The sequence below is a fragment of the Tachypleus tridentatus genome, chromosome 3, assembly GCF_004210375.1.
Source record: "Tachypleus tridentatus isolate NWPU-2018 chromosome 3, ASM421037v1, whole genome shotgun sequence".
NCBI lineage: Eukaryota > Metazoa > Arthropoda > Merostomata > Xiphosura > Limulidae > Tachypleus > Tachypleus tridentatus.
The window spans coordinates 19759442-19780286 of record NC_134827.1 but is presented as its reverse complement, the minus strand read 5'-3'; the positions used below and the strand labels follow the sequence as shown (position 1 = coordinate 19780286).

The following is a 20845-nucleotide window of genomic DNA, read 5'->3' as shown; positions in this document are numbered from 1 at the left end:
ATATGAACGTTCTATGACATTTTCACGAAGCTACTACAGTGAAAGTAAGAAAATTATTTAAGTACGTTAGATACAAAAATCAAAATCATATAAAATTCAGTATATTTATGTTGATGCGACAAGAATGTCAGTGTTTATTGTAGTGGATTTCTTTGATAAAGATGTATTATCTAAAATAAAGGACGTGAACTCTGAACTTTCAACATTTTTCTTACCTTAATAATTACACTGTAACAAGCCAAGTAACTCTAATATATAGTGTACACATTTTTATCTTGTTCAGTTTGAAATTTCTTTTTTATCAGATTCTGTTTTTATCTCAAATATACTTCAATAATCTTTGGAAGTTTTACCGAAAAATACATATTTAAGAAATAAGTGTTTTTTTTTTAATGTGGAATAACATACCATCATGAGCTTAATAGTTTCGTCAGATCCGGTCAGATAAATAGTTTCGTCTCATCCGCTTAGATTAATAGCTTCAACACATCCCGTAACATTACACTTATTGCTTCCTCCATCTCGTTACAGCTCAAGAACATACTACATGAAACTCTCTTATATGAGATTCAGTCAACAGGTAGGTGTACTAAGAGAGAAAGGTAGGATCACTTTTTGTGATTAGTATACCCCATCCAGATCTGTATCTGTTACATCTTGTAGTGACTTATGAAAACTTTCGTCATCATGGCGCAGGATAATCGAGCTTTCGAGTGTCAGATAATATTAAAAGTTTTATTTATTTATACGTGGCAAATCACTAGCATTAAACAACTACACAATACACTTATATGACGTAGTAAACGTGTTAACCAATACAATTACAGAAACCACCAGAGCTTTGTGCAGAATGTCATCTTCAAAATGTTTTTGAATTGTAGTTTCTTGGAAAAATAAACATCACAAAACCGCTAATAAATTATCATGTTTTATCAAGATTAATTAGACTGTGTATTTAATATCTAGAACCTAAGTTAGTCATTAATCTGCACATTTCTGGTGAAAATCATTATTCAGTATGAAAATACCTGTTGTTGAGAGTGATTTAATTAATGGGAGGTTTTATTACAATAAAACTTCAATCTAAAGGTAAAGAAGTAACGGCACAGTTTTAACATCTCATGGTGATCGCAAAGAGGTTAAAACTTATTGAAAAATATGTACGTTTCACAAAGACCGGTATAAAATCCGTTATTCTAATAATAATAATACAATAGTTTTTCAAATTACAACTTGACGCAGCAAAAATTGTAATAGTCTTCCCTAAAACTTTCATAGCCATTGTGGAAAAATGGCCTAACTGACTGTTCTCGATAATATTATTTGGAAGAAGGAAAGATGTTTTTCACTAAGCACTATGATTGATATATTTCTAAAAATGTTTAAGATTTCCTGAAATACAAATATACGTATATATATGTATGTGTGTAAGGAGAGAACTTGCCTAACTTTCTCTATATCCTCATTCTTAGTTTAAATTTTATATGTATATTTATAAATTCTGAATATGAATGTACTTTTGTTGACGCAGGTCCTAATGGTTTCTAAATCCGTCGAAATAGGAAATAACAAGTAATGTAAGAAAGTATCCTCAAAAATATGATAATTTAGGGTGATCATACTCATTACCACAAAATAAAATTATATATATTTCACAGTAAGTATAAAGTACGTGAATTAACAAATTGGACATAATGAGTCGAAGTGGTTATGGCGTTCTTCTTTTCATCTGTGGGTTGTAAATTCGAATCCCCGTCCCACGAAACACGCTCAACCTTTTAGCCGTCGGGGGCGTTATAAAACGACGGTCAATCCAATTATTTGCTGGTAAAAGACCAGTGAGTGGTGATGACTAGTTGCCTTCTCTCTATTATTTCACTACTAAATTTGTAGATTTGTTTTAATACTGAATATTACTATGTTTGTATATGTATATATGTTTATGTATGTGTCTCAGTACTTAGAAAAAAACCAACGACTCAGGAAATGAAACCCACACAAAAGTTGATGAAATACAGGTAAGAATCAATTAGTTCTAGAAAGAAACATTCTAACTAACCAGTCATATTTATTTTTAGTTTAGTTCATAAACATTTTATGCGTAAAAAACATAAAGTGGGAAAAAATGTAAAAAATGAAATAACAGTTCATAAACGAATCCATTAATTTTCCAAGTTCATTCCAAAACGCGACACCATTAGTTTGAGAGCTGAATAAGAAGAAAATCACCAAATAAACCTTGAAAATGTTTTTATTAAGTAAACGTTATACGAGTACATTGATTGTCTACCAATTGTCCACCTATTATCTTGCAACATATAGGCATCTATTGCGGAGGTCACATCTTATACACTGTAGAGGAAGCTTTTCGTTGGTACCTGTGTATCCTACTTGGGATTCAGGTAAGAACGTGGAGATAAATGTCATTTTTTTTCCATTATATATTATTACGTATGTCATAATCTCAATTAAAAGCATACGATGTTTCAGAATAAAACAAGTTGATTAAGACATTTTTAAGTGACATTAAAACTGTGTTTTACTTTGAGTCTCAAACTGAAATGTTTAAATTTACAGACCACTGATGTAATTACCGAAAAGTTGGCAAATTTATTGACATGTCAGACATTTGAGACTAAATTGTGTGTTTTTCTTTTCTAAGTCCCAAAAACTTTTATTATGAAGAAAAACATACATAAGAAACATCAGTGTTACACACTGTTAATATAAATGTTACACATTGATAATATTGATATTCATATACCCTCGTAAAAATATATTTGTAATGTTCAGTAAAGATAAGTTGGAGTTCCTTACTCATAAATCATCATGACGTTTCTTTACAATTTTAATTTCACTGTGTCGAAAAGTTCTTTGTTAAACATTTTCTCTTGCTTCTGTTATATTTTAGGTAAAGTCAGTTCATTGAAATATGAATAAAAACAATGTATTTATTGTTTAAAAATAACAGCAATATCTAACAATGTTCGGGTTGACTATTGCATATCCTTACATAGTCACACCAAAGCTTTGCATCCAAGAATCCGATCCAGCTCGAGGCTACATAACATTAACAATATTTTTTGTGTCAGGTTTAGAGACCCCAATCCAGTCAACATTCGGTACAAGGTAAAATCTTATAACATCTATCCAACCTGCATTGTCTTAGAAATGGGGAACATTCGGAATGTAATAAATTTAACCTTGAAACCCTAATTCATTTCACCATGTCATATCTTTTATATCTTTTATATTTCATATCATATTTTTTATACCTACCATATAGTTCCTCCTTCATGACCAAGCACATCCTGTGATATTAACTATGCGTTTATATTTAACATATTTTCAAACATTTCATCTTCTAACTTGCCTCGTCAAGCTAGCTGTGACCTGATTCTTTGTTTGTTTGTTTGTAATTAAGTACAAAGCTACATAATGGACTATCTGTGCTCTGCTTACAACGGTTATCGAAACCCCGTTTCTAGCAGTGTGAATCCGCAGACATACCACAGGGGGGCATGACCTGATTCATCAATGAATTTGAATATAAACTTTATGATATTTTTGCAGGAGTCTATTTTCAAAGTATACTAATTTAATTCTAATAATTTCATCATTGTTTAGTTTAATGCATAAAGCCTTGTTAATTATAAATTTTATTTTTGTATATCTCTGTATGTTATTGTTTCAACGTTTTTGTGGGTATCTATGCTGTAAGTTTTAGTTTTCTGTAACGCATTACCTGTGTGTAACTGGGATTCGAACCCGCGACACATAGAAAATGAGTCTAATTAAATGTAACGATCTGTTGAAAAAAATTACTGTAAACATCACTGCTACTGCATTACACTATAAGGAATTGCCCTCACTAACACGATAATTCATTTTTCCATTAATATAATTTTCACCAGATTTTATACATGTGGTAGCTGGGGACCTTGATGTGCCAGGTTACTGTTGGTGTTGCTGATTAGATTGAGCTTTCTTCAGAACAGTATGCATTCTTCATAAGTGTCTGATGGAGCTGCTTAAGATTCTAAAATTGTGTTATTTTTTTTAATATAGCTTCTGTATCAAATGATTATGCAATGACTACTGGCGAACTGTCAGATGTCAGATCATTGTACAAACTGGCTGCCTTTCTAATATAAATATCAATGACTTCTCTGTCACAAGAGTCACGTCTGACAACATTGGTCTGACTGTCTGTTGATGGGTCATCGCTACTACAAGTTCAACATTCCTTCTTCACCAGTAGATGATGATAATACTGTCCTCATCATGCTCATCTGCATCAATCAGTTCCTGGCTGAGATGTTCTGCAACAGAACAGACCACTGGGATGTGACTGGCAGTGGTATGATTAGTGATGTGTCAGCCAATATATGTGTGTGTGGCTGTTGAGAAGGGCCCACACATTGCACTGTCATCAGCCTTACCAATTAGCATGTGGCTCACATTACCTCTAGCGTAAACTTTCTCTAAGAGACACTTCAAACAACCATACCCAGCCATGATATGTCTGATACACGCAATGAAGTTCATGAATGTACAGAAACCTCTGACCTGAGAATAATATCATAAAATTTGCTTCCATCGGTTGACATTTTCCAATTATCAGTGCTTTCTACCAAAGTAGCCAATGGGATGTTATGATGGGTATTACATTATACGGTTTGGTATGGTTACGAATGAATTACATGATAGAGTAAATACAGGAGAGATGTGTAGGTCCAAGATCGACCATAGGTAGAAAAATCATTTCCGCTCTTCTAGAATAATAGGACTAAAGACGAATAAAAATACTCCAGAGTGTGTTAATAGAACTATCGACAGTGTCTAACGTGGCTGGAAGTCCAACTTTTCATAAGTTAGAGACTGCAACGCTGTACATGGCAATGTGAAGTATTCAACAATAAATCATCCAACATCTGCATTATATTCTATTGTTACAGATATTCGAAGGATAATCCATGTATCTTTCTTTGTTGAGGTAACTGTTTCTATGATACCCAATATGAGCAAAGTGTTGAGATCATCAGTGGTTCTCACACTGAGATCAATATTTTCACCCATATACTGAATGTAATCGCCTGTAGTGAAGTTAGGGGTGTCAGTGTTGTGAGTTACAACAGTACTCCATTTAAAGAACTAAACTTTGTGACTTAAGCTGCATGAACCACGTTCACTGGAAAACTCGAAGAGCATCCTATAGACAAATTGCTAGAATCTCTGCTCAGCCAGTCCCTGGTGCAGTGCAACTATTAAAACCTGTGGTATAACTGCTTCAATTATAGCCCGGCCAGTCTATTTCCTACAATGATCAGGTGCAGCAGAGTATCCAAAGATTCCGGGAAGAAAGATGTGGTGTCATCTATGTATTACTGGAATCAGGATGTGTATATAAATATTAGTCAACTGATTTAAAGACTTTACATTATTAACTGTAGTCTACTCATCACCCTAAGTTATAGGATAATTAACGACTTTGATGAATGCCTTTACCTTTACGTGAATCGTGCAACTTTCTTTTCTTGAATGACTTTAAAGTTTGTTTGCCTTCTGTTGAAAACATTGATCCAAACTCTGAAGTTGGTGTTGCAGAGTCTATAGTATATAGCATTAGCTTCACGGAGGCTCTGGGCGTACTTTATTCGAGCCGTGACAAAACCATTTTCAATTATTCAGAAAATCCATCGTTCTAAAAGAAATTTATTTATATGAATAATTCCTATCAGGAAGATTACTTGGTGACAAATAATTATAAACAAGAAGTGAGATGTGTATATATATGATATTTTACGTAGTTCTTTGGCATAGAGCTATACAAAGAGCTATCTGTGCTTTGCCCATCACATTTATTAGAACTAGGTATAAGTGTTGTATGCGTTAAACCGTTATTCTAAAACACAAAGGGGGTGAAGACGAAAAACTGCCTGGGATTTAAAAAGGTGACTGTGTGAAAGGTTTCACAATAGCTTAGAGTTTGGCTTTGCTTCTTTGTCATATGGCACTAAACTACACAATGGTTATCTACGTTTGTTGTCACTAATTTAGCAGTAAAAAACTAGAGGAACGGCAGCTAGTCACCACCAACCCCGTCCAACTATAGAACTACTCATTTACTAAAGTATAGGGAAATTTACCGTCACATTATGACAGCTAAAAAATCGACCACAAACACTTACAGTAAAATACTACAATATTTTATACAACTGTATTACTACTTCAAGTTTTATTCTGTAATACATATTTCAGGATCGTATTTATATTGATTATTATTACTTCGATTTGTTGTTACACGGTTAAACAATATAGCGCAATTACAGACAAAGATACTTTAATATTTAGATGTGAAGAACTGATTTTATGTTGTTGTTTTTATGTAGACTTCCAATAATTCAAGACTCGTCGTCTGCCTTTCTGGCTCCGATATTTGCTATTTTGAGTTTACCTCAGTGGAAGTGTCCTAGTGAAGAAGAAATGTTGTCGGCAACAGAAGAAGAGCTACAAGAAATCTGGCAACTCCGAATGAGAGAGGTGAGAAATTATATAAACATAGTTTATTAAAATAATCAATATTCTACTTAAACTATTGATGTTAATATTAATGTAACTACAACTTTCCTGTCAGAAAGTGAGTGGAAGGTTATGAATGACACTATAAAAATAGTTATATCCGTCTTATTCACATGCGTTTGACCTTTCCATTTATTCTATACCATTGAATTAAGGTATGTTTGTTGTCGAGCACAAAGCTACACAATGGGCGATAGGTGCTACGCCTACCACATGCATTGAAACCTGGTTTATAGTATTGTAACTACGCAAACATACCTCTGTGCTATAAGGGGACAATTGAGTTAACAAAACCAAATAATAAAATATACAGATTTTAAGAACAAAAGTAATTCTGTAAAGGACTTAGCCCATGCTATGTTTTTTAAAATTTTTATATGAATGATATACCTACGATCGAATGAATCAAGTATAATTAGTTTTATTTCTAATACGTTTCTTACATAAAAATATATGTTTTTAAATTAATGTAATTCTTATCTGAGTATCACTATTTACATTTAAACATGAGACAATCCATTTCACTAAAAGTAAATGTAGTATTAAATTATTCTGATGTTATCGCACTAGGCTATTATTATTAACAGATATAAATACATCTGGTACCACAACGATATGTACTTTTGTATTATTTTAAGAAAAATATTATAAAAAACTATTATCGCAGCTTTCTGTTCAATAAAAAAAATATACGTATGTGTACCTATTAATTTTAATATGCAATAACTATGATCAATACTTACAAAAATAAACTTTAAGTGGATGCATATCAGACTTATTACATATAAGTTCTCTCTATGCTCTTTATAACGTAGCTCTGATATATTTCACTGGATACAAGGCGCTATCACTGTGGCATTCATCTTTGAAATGGTTATTGGACTCACAGGTGTTATTAGAGTCATGCTTCAGTGGTTAACATCTTTAGTTATCGTTCCTACCGTATCTTTAATAGGACTTTCTCTTTTCGAAGAAGCAGCTTCTACAGCTAGTAAAAACTGGGGAATAGCTATTATGTAAGTCTTGTTCTATAATGGTCTTATTGATGGTGTTTTGTTATTATTATAGATAAACTTGTGAGATTCAACTAAATCTTTAGCTAAAGAAATAAGAACATTTCATGAGGTCGCTCACATACGGTAGCTGAGAAATAAATAGTTCTACCATAGAACAAGCCAACACTTCATCTTGACGAACAGTATCAATTATTTGTTTCTGTGTAGCTTCCAAAGGAAAACACGTTTTCTTATAGTTCATGTAACTAGCTAAAAAGCTGTAACACATCTCAGAACCTCAAAATATATCTATTAATTTTTAATACCATTAATAATTGACTGTACTGGTTAATCCTAGTACAGCCCCTAATTTTTTTATGGGAAAATGACAAGCGCAATAAAATAAGATAGATTCGCATTAACAATGGTTATCATTATGTAAAAAATGAATTGTTATGAAATAGTTTTCATCTGTCATTATTAAAAACATCTTGAAAGTAAGTAGGAAGTGATTTCAATTTAGAAATAAAAAATATATTTGGGGATCAAACTGTCCTCCGATTTAGATATTTGCAGCTTTTAAGTTTGTGTTTGGAAAAGAGAACGTTTTCAAAATAAAGTGCAATAGTTATAAGCTACAACGGTCTGAAGTTTTTTTACAGATAATACTGTTCTCGGATTGGACGAGGTTATGTGGGATTAAACTTTCGTTGTTTAGAGCAGCGTATAATGAAGAAGTGCAAACAAAATTCTGGTAGCTTTACAAACGCTACAGACACTTAAACCAAGAATGACATAAAAGCCTTTAAATAATGTGTTATTCCAGAAATGAACTATAAACCTTAACCATCATGAAGCTGAAACTAAAACGGAATGCATATTATTCAGTAATTGAAAGGTTTCTATACTGTTGAGAAGAGGTTATAAAAGCTCTTAAATAAATGTAAAGAAATCCGCCAACCATAAAGTAAGCCTAAATATTTTTCCTCGGAGTTAGGCTTAGTATTAATTTTCCTCAATGGTTTTATGTATATCTTCACTTATGTACAAAATGCACATTTATCGTATTTCTACTTCGATGATTTCATTTTCTGTTTTTAATTTTTTTAATGAACTATGTGCTTGCAAAATATAAAATATTTTCTTTCTCTTACTTGATTTGTAGCCATTTCTTACTCCATAATATTTAATTTTTTTTCTTATTTTAGTTATCTCATTTATTTATTTTGTCTCAAAACAACACTGGTATTGTGTGCCAGGATGTATCAGATATCGATATAAGATTGACTTCAGTAACGAAGATGAAGACGGTTGATAAAACATAAAACATTTTATTTTACAAGGTTTGGACGTTTCCATCTTCAGGAAAAATTGAAAATCGTGTTGCATAAATGATTATTGCTAAACTTATAATAATATCATCATTAGTTTATTTAGTTATTAAGAAAACCGTTAAATGGATGGATAAAACAATATATATATATATATATATATATTATACAACAGATGAGTTAAGAGTGTGAATACTTTGAACAATTTTAGATCTAAATGTGAATCGTTAAGGGTCAGGTGAACTTTCCTTAATATAGATAACATGGTCTGAAAATCTTGTGTTGGTGACAGATATGACGTTGAATAAAATTTTGTGATTTGTGGTTTCAGAATGTGGATGAATAGATGGATGTCTGGGTTTAAATAATAGATGGTAGACACTGTTTGAAAGTCTAGATGTTCACATACATCTCGTTTTGCCAATGCACGCGACCTTACTGCAGTACACGCTTAATTTGAGTGTAAACATTTTTTTATTAAGGAAACATTTGTTTTTAATTGATAGGGATTTCAAACCCAAACCAGTAAAGGAGAGAATGAGGGGAAATGTACATTGTCTGGTGGTTGAAATTTGTTTTGTAGAAAATTGCTTGTAATCTTCGTTTGTAAACCAGTCAGATAGCAATTACTTAACATGTGCTATTTAGAAGATTAATTTATTTGTATAAAATAAAATAATTAGAACAAAGATTAAGATTCTGTTTAACCACAATACGTGGTTAATAAGTTCAAAATGAAATTATTGACTTTGGTGTAGAGGGCAGTAAAAATTTTCATGATAAATATAGGTATAAATACGTTTACTCTCTTGATAATACCAATGCCTAGGAAAAGTAAAAATTATTTTCTTCAAAATCGAATGTCAATGTGATATGGAGATGTTGGAAATTAGGGTAAGAAAGAAACTTGGAAACGTGGCTTGATTGTTAAAACAAAAGAAAGTGTTATCAGAAAAGTGCTTGTAAAAGACAGGTTTAAGTCCACGTGGGCAGTTTTCTAATCACTTGCGTTCATGATAATATAGAAAACTATTGGTTATTTTCAAACCTAGGAGAGATCCCATGGCGATTCAATCAACCCGGTCATAAATAACGTCATAAAATAATAATTGGTTTAACTTTCTGCAGGGAACAGGAAGTTCAAGGAATTGTTTAATGGTGAAATCAGGATACAGTTAAGTGTCTGTTAGAAAGAGAAGGTCTAAGATTAAATTTTGAGTTTCATTGAGGGGAATATAAGGTATAGAGAGATTCAATATCAAAACTGGCCATAGCATATTTATCAACAGAGAGGATTTTAGCAAAGATAAAAGAATAAAAGTAAATTTGTTCAAAGTGAGGGATTTTAAGATAGAAACAATAAATATAAACAAGTTATAATTGCTAAAATTAGTGGCTTTAAACTTCAGGAGCCCTAGGATTTATACAGGTATCGAAACAGTTTTAAACAGAGGTACAATATCACAAAGACTGAAATCTAACAACCGCTCAAAATATCATTACAAATCTGCTAAAGTCTAAATAATGGAGAAATGCTGCTGTTTAAATACAATAGAAACAAAGCTAGACTATTTGAGGTCTACATTTAACTCGCGCGATTTAAAATCATTCGTCTTTGAGAGAAGAGGAAGGAAACTCTCAGTACCTTACACGCTTCGCCTGCAGAAGAGATGGTTGTCTAGCCTTGGATGTCATGAATGAAGTGAGAAACGTCCTTACGTCGAAAAACATATTTGAAGACCAATAAGGATGATTATAGGTCCGCGTGCAATAAAAGTAAGGAAGTGATTTGTTTACTTGGGTGACTTTCTTTGTCCCAACTAAAATTAACATAAACAAAAATCTGGACATAAATTATACTTGATAAGAAGTAGCAATCTTATAGTACTGCCCTGTATCACCTTCACTAGAAGATGTAAGATTCACCTGAAGAAACATCGTATACATACACTTTTATGGGAGGATACAGGGAAAATAGGTTATACATAAAGTATGCTTATTAATAAATACTCATGATTTAAGCCTTACATCAGCGAAAACTTGGAGAATTATATTAGCCAAAGATAAGTTTTACCTTCGTTATTAGTGATATAGACTGATAAGGAACAGGTTGTAACAAGTAACTTTGGTTATTTGATGATCAGTGCTATAGCAGTAAGTATTTAGATACCAATTCTTGTTTTGTTCTTGTTGAATTTCCAGAACATTTTTCCTTCTTGTGCTGTTCTCACAGTATCTCCAAAACATTAATATTCTGGATGTAGCTACAGTAAAAAAACAGGATGGAAGATCAAACAGTTCCCATTTTTCAAGCTTTTTCCAGTAGGTATACATTTTAAGCACGGTTCACGTATATTCAGTTTTTCCATAAACATACACTAATACTTTAATTATAAATTTCTTTAGCTAAATAAACAAAATCTCCAAATTAATGTCACTGCAACTTTAAACTTTTTATTGTGAGATTTGATCAAATCAAGAATAGTAAAATCCATTTTGTGTTTTATGAGGTTTTATTATCATACAATCTTGAAATGTTAAAATAGAAACCACAACAACTATATCACAATACATGTAATAGAGAAACGATTATTATACATATTTGTATTTTTTGTGGGAAATAAATATCACATCACTATTTGGAACTACATATCCTTTAACATTATTATTATGTACGGACCAGCATGGCAAGGTGGTATGGGAACTTGAATCGGGATTTGAGAGTCGCGGGTTTGAAACCCCGGTCAACCAAACATTATCGTTTTTTCAGTTTTGAAGGAGTTATAATGTCATAATCAATCCCATTATTCTCTGGTAAAAGAGTTTCCCAAGAGTTGACTGTGGGTGGTGATGACTAGTTGCCTTTTTTCTAATCTTTCATTGCTAAATTATGGACAAACAGAGATGTGTTGTTTGTCGTGAAGTTCGAAACAAACCAAATACATTGTTATGTTCTACATATGTTTAACGTTACTTACACATTTGTACTAAAGTTTTCGTTACTGATTAACTAAAAGTGAATTTCCACCTCATTCTACAATTTACTTATTTGTTTTTAAACATGACCCCTTTGTTTATGAGTGAGCATTATCTTTATGCTTATATATAAATCTAATTTCGCTCACAATACATTACAATTAATGATTTACTTGAACCAATTTTAATAAAAGTAAAATGCATAATGTTTAGAACATTCTTTGTAATGCCGAGGGAAAAATAACTTCAATATTTCTTCCAGGTGTTGCTTACCATAATTGCAGCGTGGGTATTTTGTGCCATACTAACTGCTGCAGGTGCCCCAGGACCAACCAATGCAGCGAAAACTGATCTCAGTGTACAGACTATGTACTCCAGTCCCTAGTTCAGGTTCCCTTATCCAGGAAATCAGTTACAGAAACTGATTTTTTATCATTCTATATAAAGGAGATTAAGTTTCTCTTTCCCAGTTAGTAGCTTACAAAATTATCTATTGGTTGGGTTTTTTTTTAATAAGAACCAATTTATCTGTTTAGTAATAAAGAATCAAATTTCATTATGAACTTCACAAGACAACTTAAAACCCTTATAAACTTATACTGTCTTGAATTATAAGTTAGACTAATTAAATGCGAAAATGTGAAAGATGTGGAAATGTTTTATGATTTATTACAAATGTATTTTGTTAAACTTGTTGATGCGTATTTTACAATTTTACATTTGAAAAAAGGGAAGAGGAAATTTCTATATCAATTCACTCAAGTTAACCATCACAAAAAACTCATGTATTTTACGATGTTTGTTGGAACACGTCAACAAATATTCCATAAAGTGAATAAAATATGTTATGAAATTGAGAAAAATATCGATGGATGCTGAATGAAAACCAGGTTATGTTTGTGCCTTTTTGTATATCTTTAATTTTGTCTTTCAGGACAGTGGGGTTTACCAACAGTCAGTATTGGTGCAGTTTTTGGAATATTTGCAGGAATATTAGCGTCGACAGTAGAATCAGTGGGAGATTACTACGCATGCGCGCGACTAGCCTGTGCACCTCATCCTCCAACAAGCTCCATAAATCGTGGAATTTTTTGCGGAAGGAATTTTCTGTATCCTCTCAGGAGTCTGGGGATGTGGAGGCGGACTGACTTCATGTAGTAAAAATATTGGAGCAATCGGAGTAACAAAAGTATATCGAAGTTTCGTCTTGTAAGATAGTTTAGGTTCACCTTTATTGGTATATTGTTCTCCTTTGTGAAATGAATGAAATATTACCTAAACCGATACTTATTTACTTTTATAATGATTTTAAATACTATGGTTGCTTCCTTGGACATACTATATTCATCTGAGACGCACACACAACTCAAAAAAATGAAAGGAACAAGTACATATTTCACTATATTTTCTCATAACTACCAGGAGACGAACTCTTACGGCAAGAGACCAGGTCAAGGCCGTTATCGCTGCACAACAGTCAGAGAGGACCGCTATAATGTGACTTCCGCACTGCCAGACAGGTTAACTACAACTCGATCACTGCGAAATGACCTTCAGCATTCCGCTGAAACCCGTGTATCGACCCAAATAGTTTGCAATCGTCTGTACGAAGGAAGCCTCAGAGCCAGACGGCTTGCTAGAGAGAAATTCTGACAGTGCGACACTCTGCAGCCAGGTTGGAGTTTGCTCGTCATCACTTGGACTAGGAAGTTCGTCATTGGACCACTGTGCTGTGGACAGAAGAGAGCAGGTTCCCTGTGTCTCGTGATTATGGACGTTGACTGTGTGGAGACGCTGGGGAGAGCGATTTTTTGCTTGCAACATTGTGCAAGTCGACGCCTATGGAGGAGGTTCTGTAATGGTCTGGGCAGGCATATGCTTGGGTGGCCGCACGGACTTACTCATACACGACACAGGTGCTCTAAACGCACGACGATACAGAGACAAAGTTCTGGAAACTATTGTGAGACCTTTTGCCAGTGCTGTCGGCAACGGGTTCATTGTCATGCAGGTTATCGCGCGAGCCCACCTCGCCAGACTGTGCATGAACTTCCTTGACAAGAAAGGAATAGAGACTTTTGAGTGGCCAGCTAGATCTTCATATTTAAACACAATTGGACATTGTTGGGATATATTGTCGAGGTGTGTTAGTGAACGCCAGTACCTTCCTTAGAAAATACAGGATTCAGACGATTCCTGGTAGACAAGAGAGTTGCCATACTCCAAGATAACATCGATAGACTGATTCGAAGTGTGCCAAATCGGTGTCAGGAGTGTGGCACAGACCGTTGAGGTCACACTAGATATTGAATGTTTCAAACATTTCTTGAATAGACTCATACACATTGTTTAAAGTATTATTTCATATAGGAAATCAGATTTGGTGGTACTGATAATTAAAATAAAAATTATATCTCCATGTTTTACCGTTCATCACACATTAAAAAAACGGATGCAGATGGAACTGAAATGAGGCAAATTACCTAAAAAATAAAAAATATTATAACAATTGGAACTGAGATAAATTATATAAGAAAACAAAATCGTTTTTTTTTTTCATGTTTGAGCAGTTTACATATAGTATAATCGTTAACACTTTAAAAATTTGTATTCCAGGTCACCTTTGTAATTTTCTTACTTTTTCTAACAATGAGGTGGATAGTCGACGGGATATTCAGTGTGGGGTTATTACCGTGATGATATTTGCTGTTTTGGGGAAGTTTGAAGCTTTCTTCAACACTATTCCTGAGCCCATTATTGGAGGAATCTTCTGTGTTATGTTTGCAATTGTAACTGGAGTTGGACTGTCTAATGTTCAATTTATCGACTTGGAGTCATCCAGAAATATTCTTATCCTTGGATTATCTTTATTTATGGGGATAACCATACCAAAATGGTTTAAGGGTTACCCAAATACTGTTGATGTAGGTACGTACTATTTATTAATATGATCAAAGTTTTATGAAAGAAGCGAGCACTGTTTGTTTTTTTGTTTGTTTTAAGCTCAAAGGTATCTCCATCAGGGGTACCGAAATTCGATACCACTCGTATATTATGCTTGAAGTCAGGAAACTTCTAGAATTTTACCTGACATTTTGTACACCAATAAACCATTTTTTCAGATAATACAGGTGGTTCAGAGCGCCACAATTTCAATACGTAATACTGCTGAAGAAATTAACAATGATTTTTTTAGCAAAATGAGTAAGAATATATTGAGTTATAGTTTAAAGGCATTTTTGAAATGTAGACAACAACGCTGTGGGTAAGAGGGAAATATACTTCAAGAAAGAAACTCTACATGAGAACTGTTTTATTTTATGCCATTAAACAATTCTTAATAAATTTGTTCTTTACGTCCCAACATAATTTAAATAAAAATGTTTTCCAACAAATATAAAATAATAGAAAAATAACTGTTATAAAAAAAGAATTGAACAAAACAATTCACATTTCCCGAATATGATGTTACTTATTTGGAAATTTCTCAAAAGCACAAAACTTGAATAACATTTTTTAGAAAAGAACGTGGTGTGGTTAACGCGTGTGTCGACTTACAAATCGGAAGGTCCAATCTTCTAATTACAATATGCAGATGAACACATTTAGAAAGATATCGTGGGGTTATAACTGTGACAGTCAAGTATTAATATTCGGCTAAGAGTAGCCGCACAGACAGTGAGTGCTGTCAACTGTTTCTCCTCTTACCTATCAGAAATTTCAAATTAGAAAATGAATGTGGTCGAACCTTATGGTTCTCTAACCTGGTCATTTAGTTCATGTGTCACGTAAGGCGTGCGACGGGTAATCCGAGGGTCGTGGGTTCGCGCCCGCATCGCGCCAAACATCACCCTCCCATCCGTGGGGACGTTATAATGTGACTGTCAATCCCACTTTTCTTTGGTAAAAGAGTAGCCCAAGCGTTGGCGGTGGGTGGTGATGACTAGCTGCCTTCCCTATAGTCTTACACTGCAAAATTAGGGGCTGCTAGTACAGATAGCCCTCGAGTAGCTTTGTGCGAAATTCCAAAAGAAACAAACAACCACATAATGTGTCATTGAAGTTGAAAATATTAATACTCACATTAGGAAAATCTAAATCTTTCTCTTACTCCATACACACACCAAAGTTTTAAACTGTTAAAACAAAGTATTATTAAAAATAGAAATGTTTTGTAGTTACAATTGTATCCAGCATCTCATTTCTCCATGCAAGATATTTGTTCCAGAACACAGTTATTCATTCACTAGAGAAACTGCCTGGGTCTTCACGTAGAGATACAAAGTATTCTCCAGACATAACGTAATTATTGGAAATATATATATATATTGAAGTAATTCTATATAATAAATTATTAAATTTAATAGAAATACCTATAATTTATAAACGTTATCACAGTCACTGCCAAGGCAAATGAACCAGTTCTAATATTAACCTTACAAAAATGTTTATATTTTAAGGTTTTCTGATTATTAGAAAACCATTTGGCAAATTGTTTTCAAATAAGAGTCAGCGAGAATGATATACAGTTTCACATCTCAATGCTCCACCTGGAGTACTAACGATTTAAGTTGTGTCTGCCTGTGTGTGTTTTCCTATTGCAAAGACACATCAGACTATCTGCTGAGTCCACCAAGGGAAGTCTAACACCTTCTTTTAACGTTGTAAATCCGTAGACTTACTGCTGTGCCACCAGCAGACTTTACGTTGTGTTTACTGGCAGTGAGATTTATGGTTCACCAGTTGTAACAAGACAAACACACATACAAACATTGATTAGTAACCATTTAATATTCGGTTTTCAGAGTGTTTGATATTTATTTTGTTTTTATATCTATGACTCGTTTTTATGTTTATTACATGTTTTTTATCAATCACATGTTTATAATCCGAAAAAGTAGTTTATGTGAAATTGGTTGAGCTTGTTTAACAGTTTTGAAAACATGCTAATTTTCCAAGTGGTATTATTTAAGTACTTTAGAAATATTTAATACCGTTTAACTATTAAATGCAATATTTTAGTAGTTTAATAGTATCAGATTTATATTTGTAAGTATTCATATTAGAAAGCAGACATTTGTAATACAGAGAAATAACAGAATATGATATTTGCGATATGGAGCCGCAAAGAACGGAAAGTTTAACTTATGTTTGCCACACATTAGCAAAGATGATAGCAATAATATAGAAAAATAACAATAGACGATGTTTGCGAAATACGTCAAATAGCGAACTCCTGCCAACCTGACCTTAAAGATAACTAGTTCATTCTAGGGCTGCCACCTATTAGCAAAGATAAAAACTTTCTTCAAACGTGATTTTAAATTATGTTTTCCTTAATAAATTTTAAATTTAACAAAATTTGTTTCTCACAAAATCACAATTTTCTACGTTTTTAATCTGGGCTTCCTAGGTGACCCGAGGCCAGGAAATTTTTCTCAATTTTCTTCCCTTCTCGTCTTGAGGGAACTAAATTTTTGCACAATTAATAAGTTTAAATATGTTTGAAACTTACTCTGCCATCTGGAATCCTAAATATCTTTTTAGTATCAGAATAATAATGAAAAAGATTACTATAAAACGAAATTTCTCATCTTCCCTTTATAAAGGATAAATAAGGCATAGAAAAACAAAGAATTCGATATTATTAATTATTTATAAACAAATTACATTTATACACAGGTAGACTATTACACAGTGGAAAACTATAGCATATTTAAATTTCTAAAACATAAATAAAAAGACTGATTCTTAGTAAGACTAAATTACAAGAATACTTGGAAGAAAAATACATGTCAGTACTGAATAAAGGTTCTCCTGTATCCTGTATTAATGGTTCAGAATAAAAATGAAATTCTTACTGGTAGAATACAATGTGAACATCACAAGATGATCACTAAAATAAAACCCAGTGTGCGATAAGTTATATCTAATTCCTTCTTTAATTTTACATAAGAAAATTTCGAAACATTCCTTATAAAATTCTGTATTATGTGTTCTACGCGCTGATTCGTATTGTTTAACATATTGTTCTGTATTGGTGGTTCTTCGCAAATGATAATTTTACTTATTATATTTTTCATCGCTTCTTTTGTTCCTTGAAAATATCAATCAAAGCCTGGTCTTTACGATATCTATTGACTCTTGCTTCTTAAAATGTTAAACATTACGTTAAAATAAAACCTAAAACTCTCAAAAGCTCAGTGTACGTTATGCTCATCACATCTTTACCTATTAATTGAGGTTTGTCAAACAAAATTTAGCCTAACCTCTTACATATGAGAGATTGATAATAGTCCATACCTTTTATTTAATATAATATAAAATGTTACGCATTCGCCACACCTAAAGAATTAAAGAGAGTGGATATATATGTATGTGTGTAATAACTGGCAGCTTGTTTTTAACGGTCGCTTTAACAAACTGAAAAGAGATGGAATTGGAACAATCGACAAATGAGAAACATATTATAATTAATGTATTATAATAATAAATACGAAATTATTGATAAACGAACTGAGCACTTTCTAAAATAAGTCAACAAAATAATGAAACATTCTAATTATTCTAAAAAATAATATACTATAATATGAATGTATTGATTTCAGGAACAGACAAAGAAAGAGGACTTATCAAATGGAGAGAGCAAGGCCTTAAACATAATATTACTGAAGGTGGTCTGTTGACACTGTCGTCACCTTCAACCTGTGACCTCCCGTTCGGCATGAATGTAATTAAAAGATATGAAATTTTCAAGTACAACATACGACCAGAATATTTTTCTTCGAAAAGTGAGACCATTATGTAAAAGATTTAAACCTAAAAACAATAATAACATTGATTCAGAAAAGTAACGACACTTTCGACTTTAGTTTATTTACAACTGTTAAAATATAAGTCAGTATAAACGTATAATTAGTTTGATACGATAAGACTTGGTTATTTTAATACATTTTATATTAGAACGTTTACTAATGTTACTAGGAAATATTCATAAACTGAAATATTATAATCATGTTTCTTTTAATGCAGATCAAAATATAATCAGTATTCGAGGTCATTGTACAACCTGCAGCGTGGTAGTTTTTGTCCCCTATTGTCCAGTTTAGGTGTATAATCACTTTAAACAAATACTTGACAAGATGTGTTGAAACCTTCGGCTGTTATAACTTGTACGAAAAATCGCTCTTGAACTACGACTGAAAATATTAAAGTTTAGAATTGTTAAATATGTTACGTAATGACGTATTTAATAAAGATTTGAGATTCTGTCAATATCTTACATCATCTAAATTTGTTACTCATAGAAAGAACTGTGAAACAAAACGTTATAATTTCCATCCTAGTAAAATATCTTCTTCCATATAAATACTACGTTCATTACATTTTTGTTAGTACTACACTCGTATTGTACGTTTCCTTATAAGTATTTTGATGTTCTGAATGAATTATATATCTACGTATATGACAACAAGTATTTGGTTCGAATATTTAATAGTAAAGGAACAAATTAAAAATAACGTTTGTATATCAGTTAACCGATTCTTCAAAATGTTTGATTTGATTTTTCAATTTTTTTTCTACAAGTCATACGAAATAAAAACCAAAATAACGTAAGAAAAAATGTAGGAACGAAGGTTTTTAAAATTATTTGATATAAACCTAGTTCTATAACCAATAAAATCTTTAGAAGGTTTAATTAACTGTCACCAGTTCCACAACATCTTTAACAAAATCTAATGAATGATTTCCTGCTTCAAAGGCAAATTTTATACCTATTAGGTTCCTTAACAATGTGGTCGTTGTTAGTATAATTCCGATATAAAACTAGCTCTTAAACTCAAACAACTAGTTAAAATGTTTTGGTTTAACAGTTGAAAATTGAAACAGTATGTCCTATATTTTGCTTGTTTTATTTTTCCTTTATAATATCATTTTGAAATGTAGTGTGCTTTTGAACTATAGAATAAGTTTAAACATCAACCGATCTACGTTATTCAATGAAACTGATATCACTTGTAAGTACTATGTAGTCTTTATGTTCCATTTAATAAACAACTTTAAACATAAAACGAAATTTACAATTATAAAGATGTTTTGTATTCAGTTAATGCATTTGAACTGTCGTTTGAAAACGTAAATATTTTGAATATTTCGATTTAAAGAAGTAAATGTGTCACTGATATAAAGTTTCATAAGTGACACAAACTAAGACGTCAATGAACTAGTAAACGTCTAAAACACAGCTACAAATCTTGTCATTTCTAACACTATGTTTATTCATAAACATTTAACCTGGACTGACGTGAGAAATCTACCGACTGGACGATTGTGGTTATGAAAAGTGTCCTCTATTATGTCGTACTTCTATCAACGGCTTCTAGATTCCTTAAATACAATAATTATTTACTCCTAGGAAGATTTAGCCACGAAACTACAAGAACAACAAACACCCACCATTAGAGAAAATGTTTAAAATTTTGTAACTAGATATCGTTGCAATAATTGTAATGCCCCTTTACTCGATATTAGTATACAGTTTTTAGAACATTATTTAACATTAGTTAGTTAGTTATCACGATTAGATTCCATCAAGGAACATAGGGACGCAATCGCTTGCGGATTCTTCAACAGGTATTTTAAGTGAGTAAGTTGTTAGCCCACTGCACCGAGCCGTCCCTAATTTAGCAATGTAAGACTAGAGGGAAGGCAGCTAGTCATCACCACCCACCGCCAACTATTGGGCTACTCTTTTACCAAATAATAGTGGGATTGATCGTCACATTATAACGCCCCCACGGCTGGGAGGGCGAGCATGTTTAGCGCGACGCGTGCGCAAACCCGCGACCCTCGGATTACGAGTCGAACTTGGCCATGCCAGGCATTTGACATTAGTTACACTCATTTTTAGTATCATGTATTACATTTTACATTGCAAAAACTATTAAAATAATAGATTAA

At 32.6% G+C, this 20845-nt stretch overlaps 1 protein-coding gene across 3 annotated transcripts; it reads left to right on the top strand.

The window, feature by feature from the left end:
• The first annotated feature begins 977 nt into the window (after window positions 1–977).
• On the top strand, window positions 978–19949 carry LOC143246484 (solute carrier family 23 member 1-like). 3 transcript variants are annotated; one of them, XM_076493291.1, is made up of 5 exons: window positions 978–2018; window positions 6393–6543; window positions 12147–13093; window positions 14501–14812; window positions 18493–19949. In XM_076493291.1, the coding sequence occupies exons 1-3, from the start codon at window positions 1987–1989 to the stop codon at window positions 12267–12269; spliced, it is 306 nt and encodes a 101-aa protein (XP_076349406.1). In that variant the 5' UTR covers window positions 978–1986; the 3' UTR covers window positions 12270–13093; window positions 14501–14812; window positions 18493–19949. The 3 variants fall into 3 exon arrangements, with proteins under 3 accessions (XP_076349406.1, XP_076349405.1, XP_076349404.1); XM_076493290.1 differs by lacking the exons at window positions 978–2018; window positions 6393–6543 and having other exon boundaries at window positions 12277–13093; XM_076493289.1 differs by lacking the exons at window positions 978–2018; window positions 6393–6543 and having other exon boundaries at window positions 12277–14812.
• The last annotated feature ends 896 nt before the right edge of the window (window positions 19950–20845 follow it).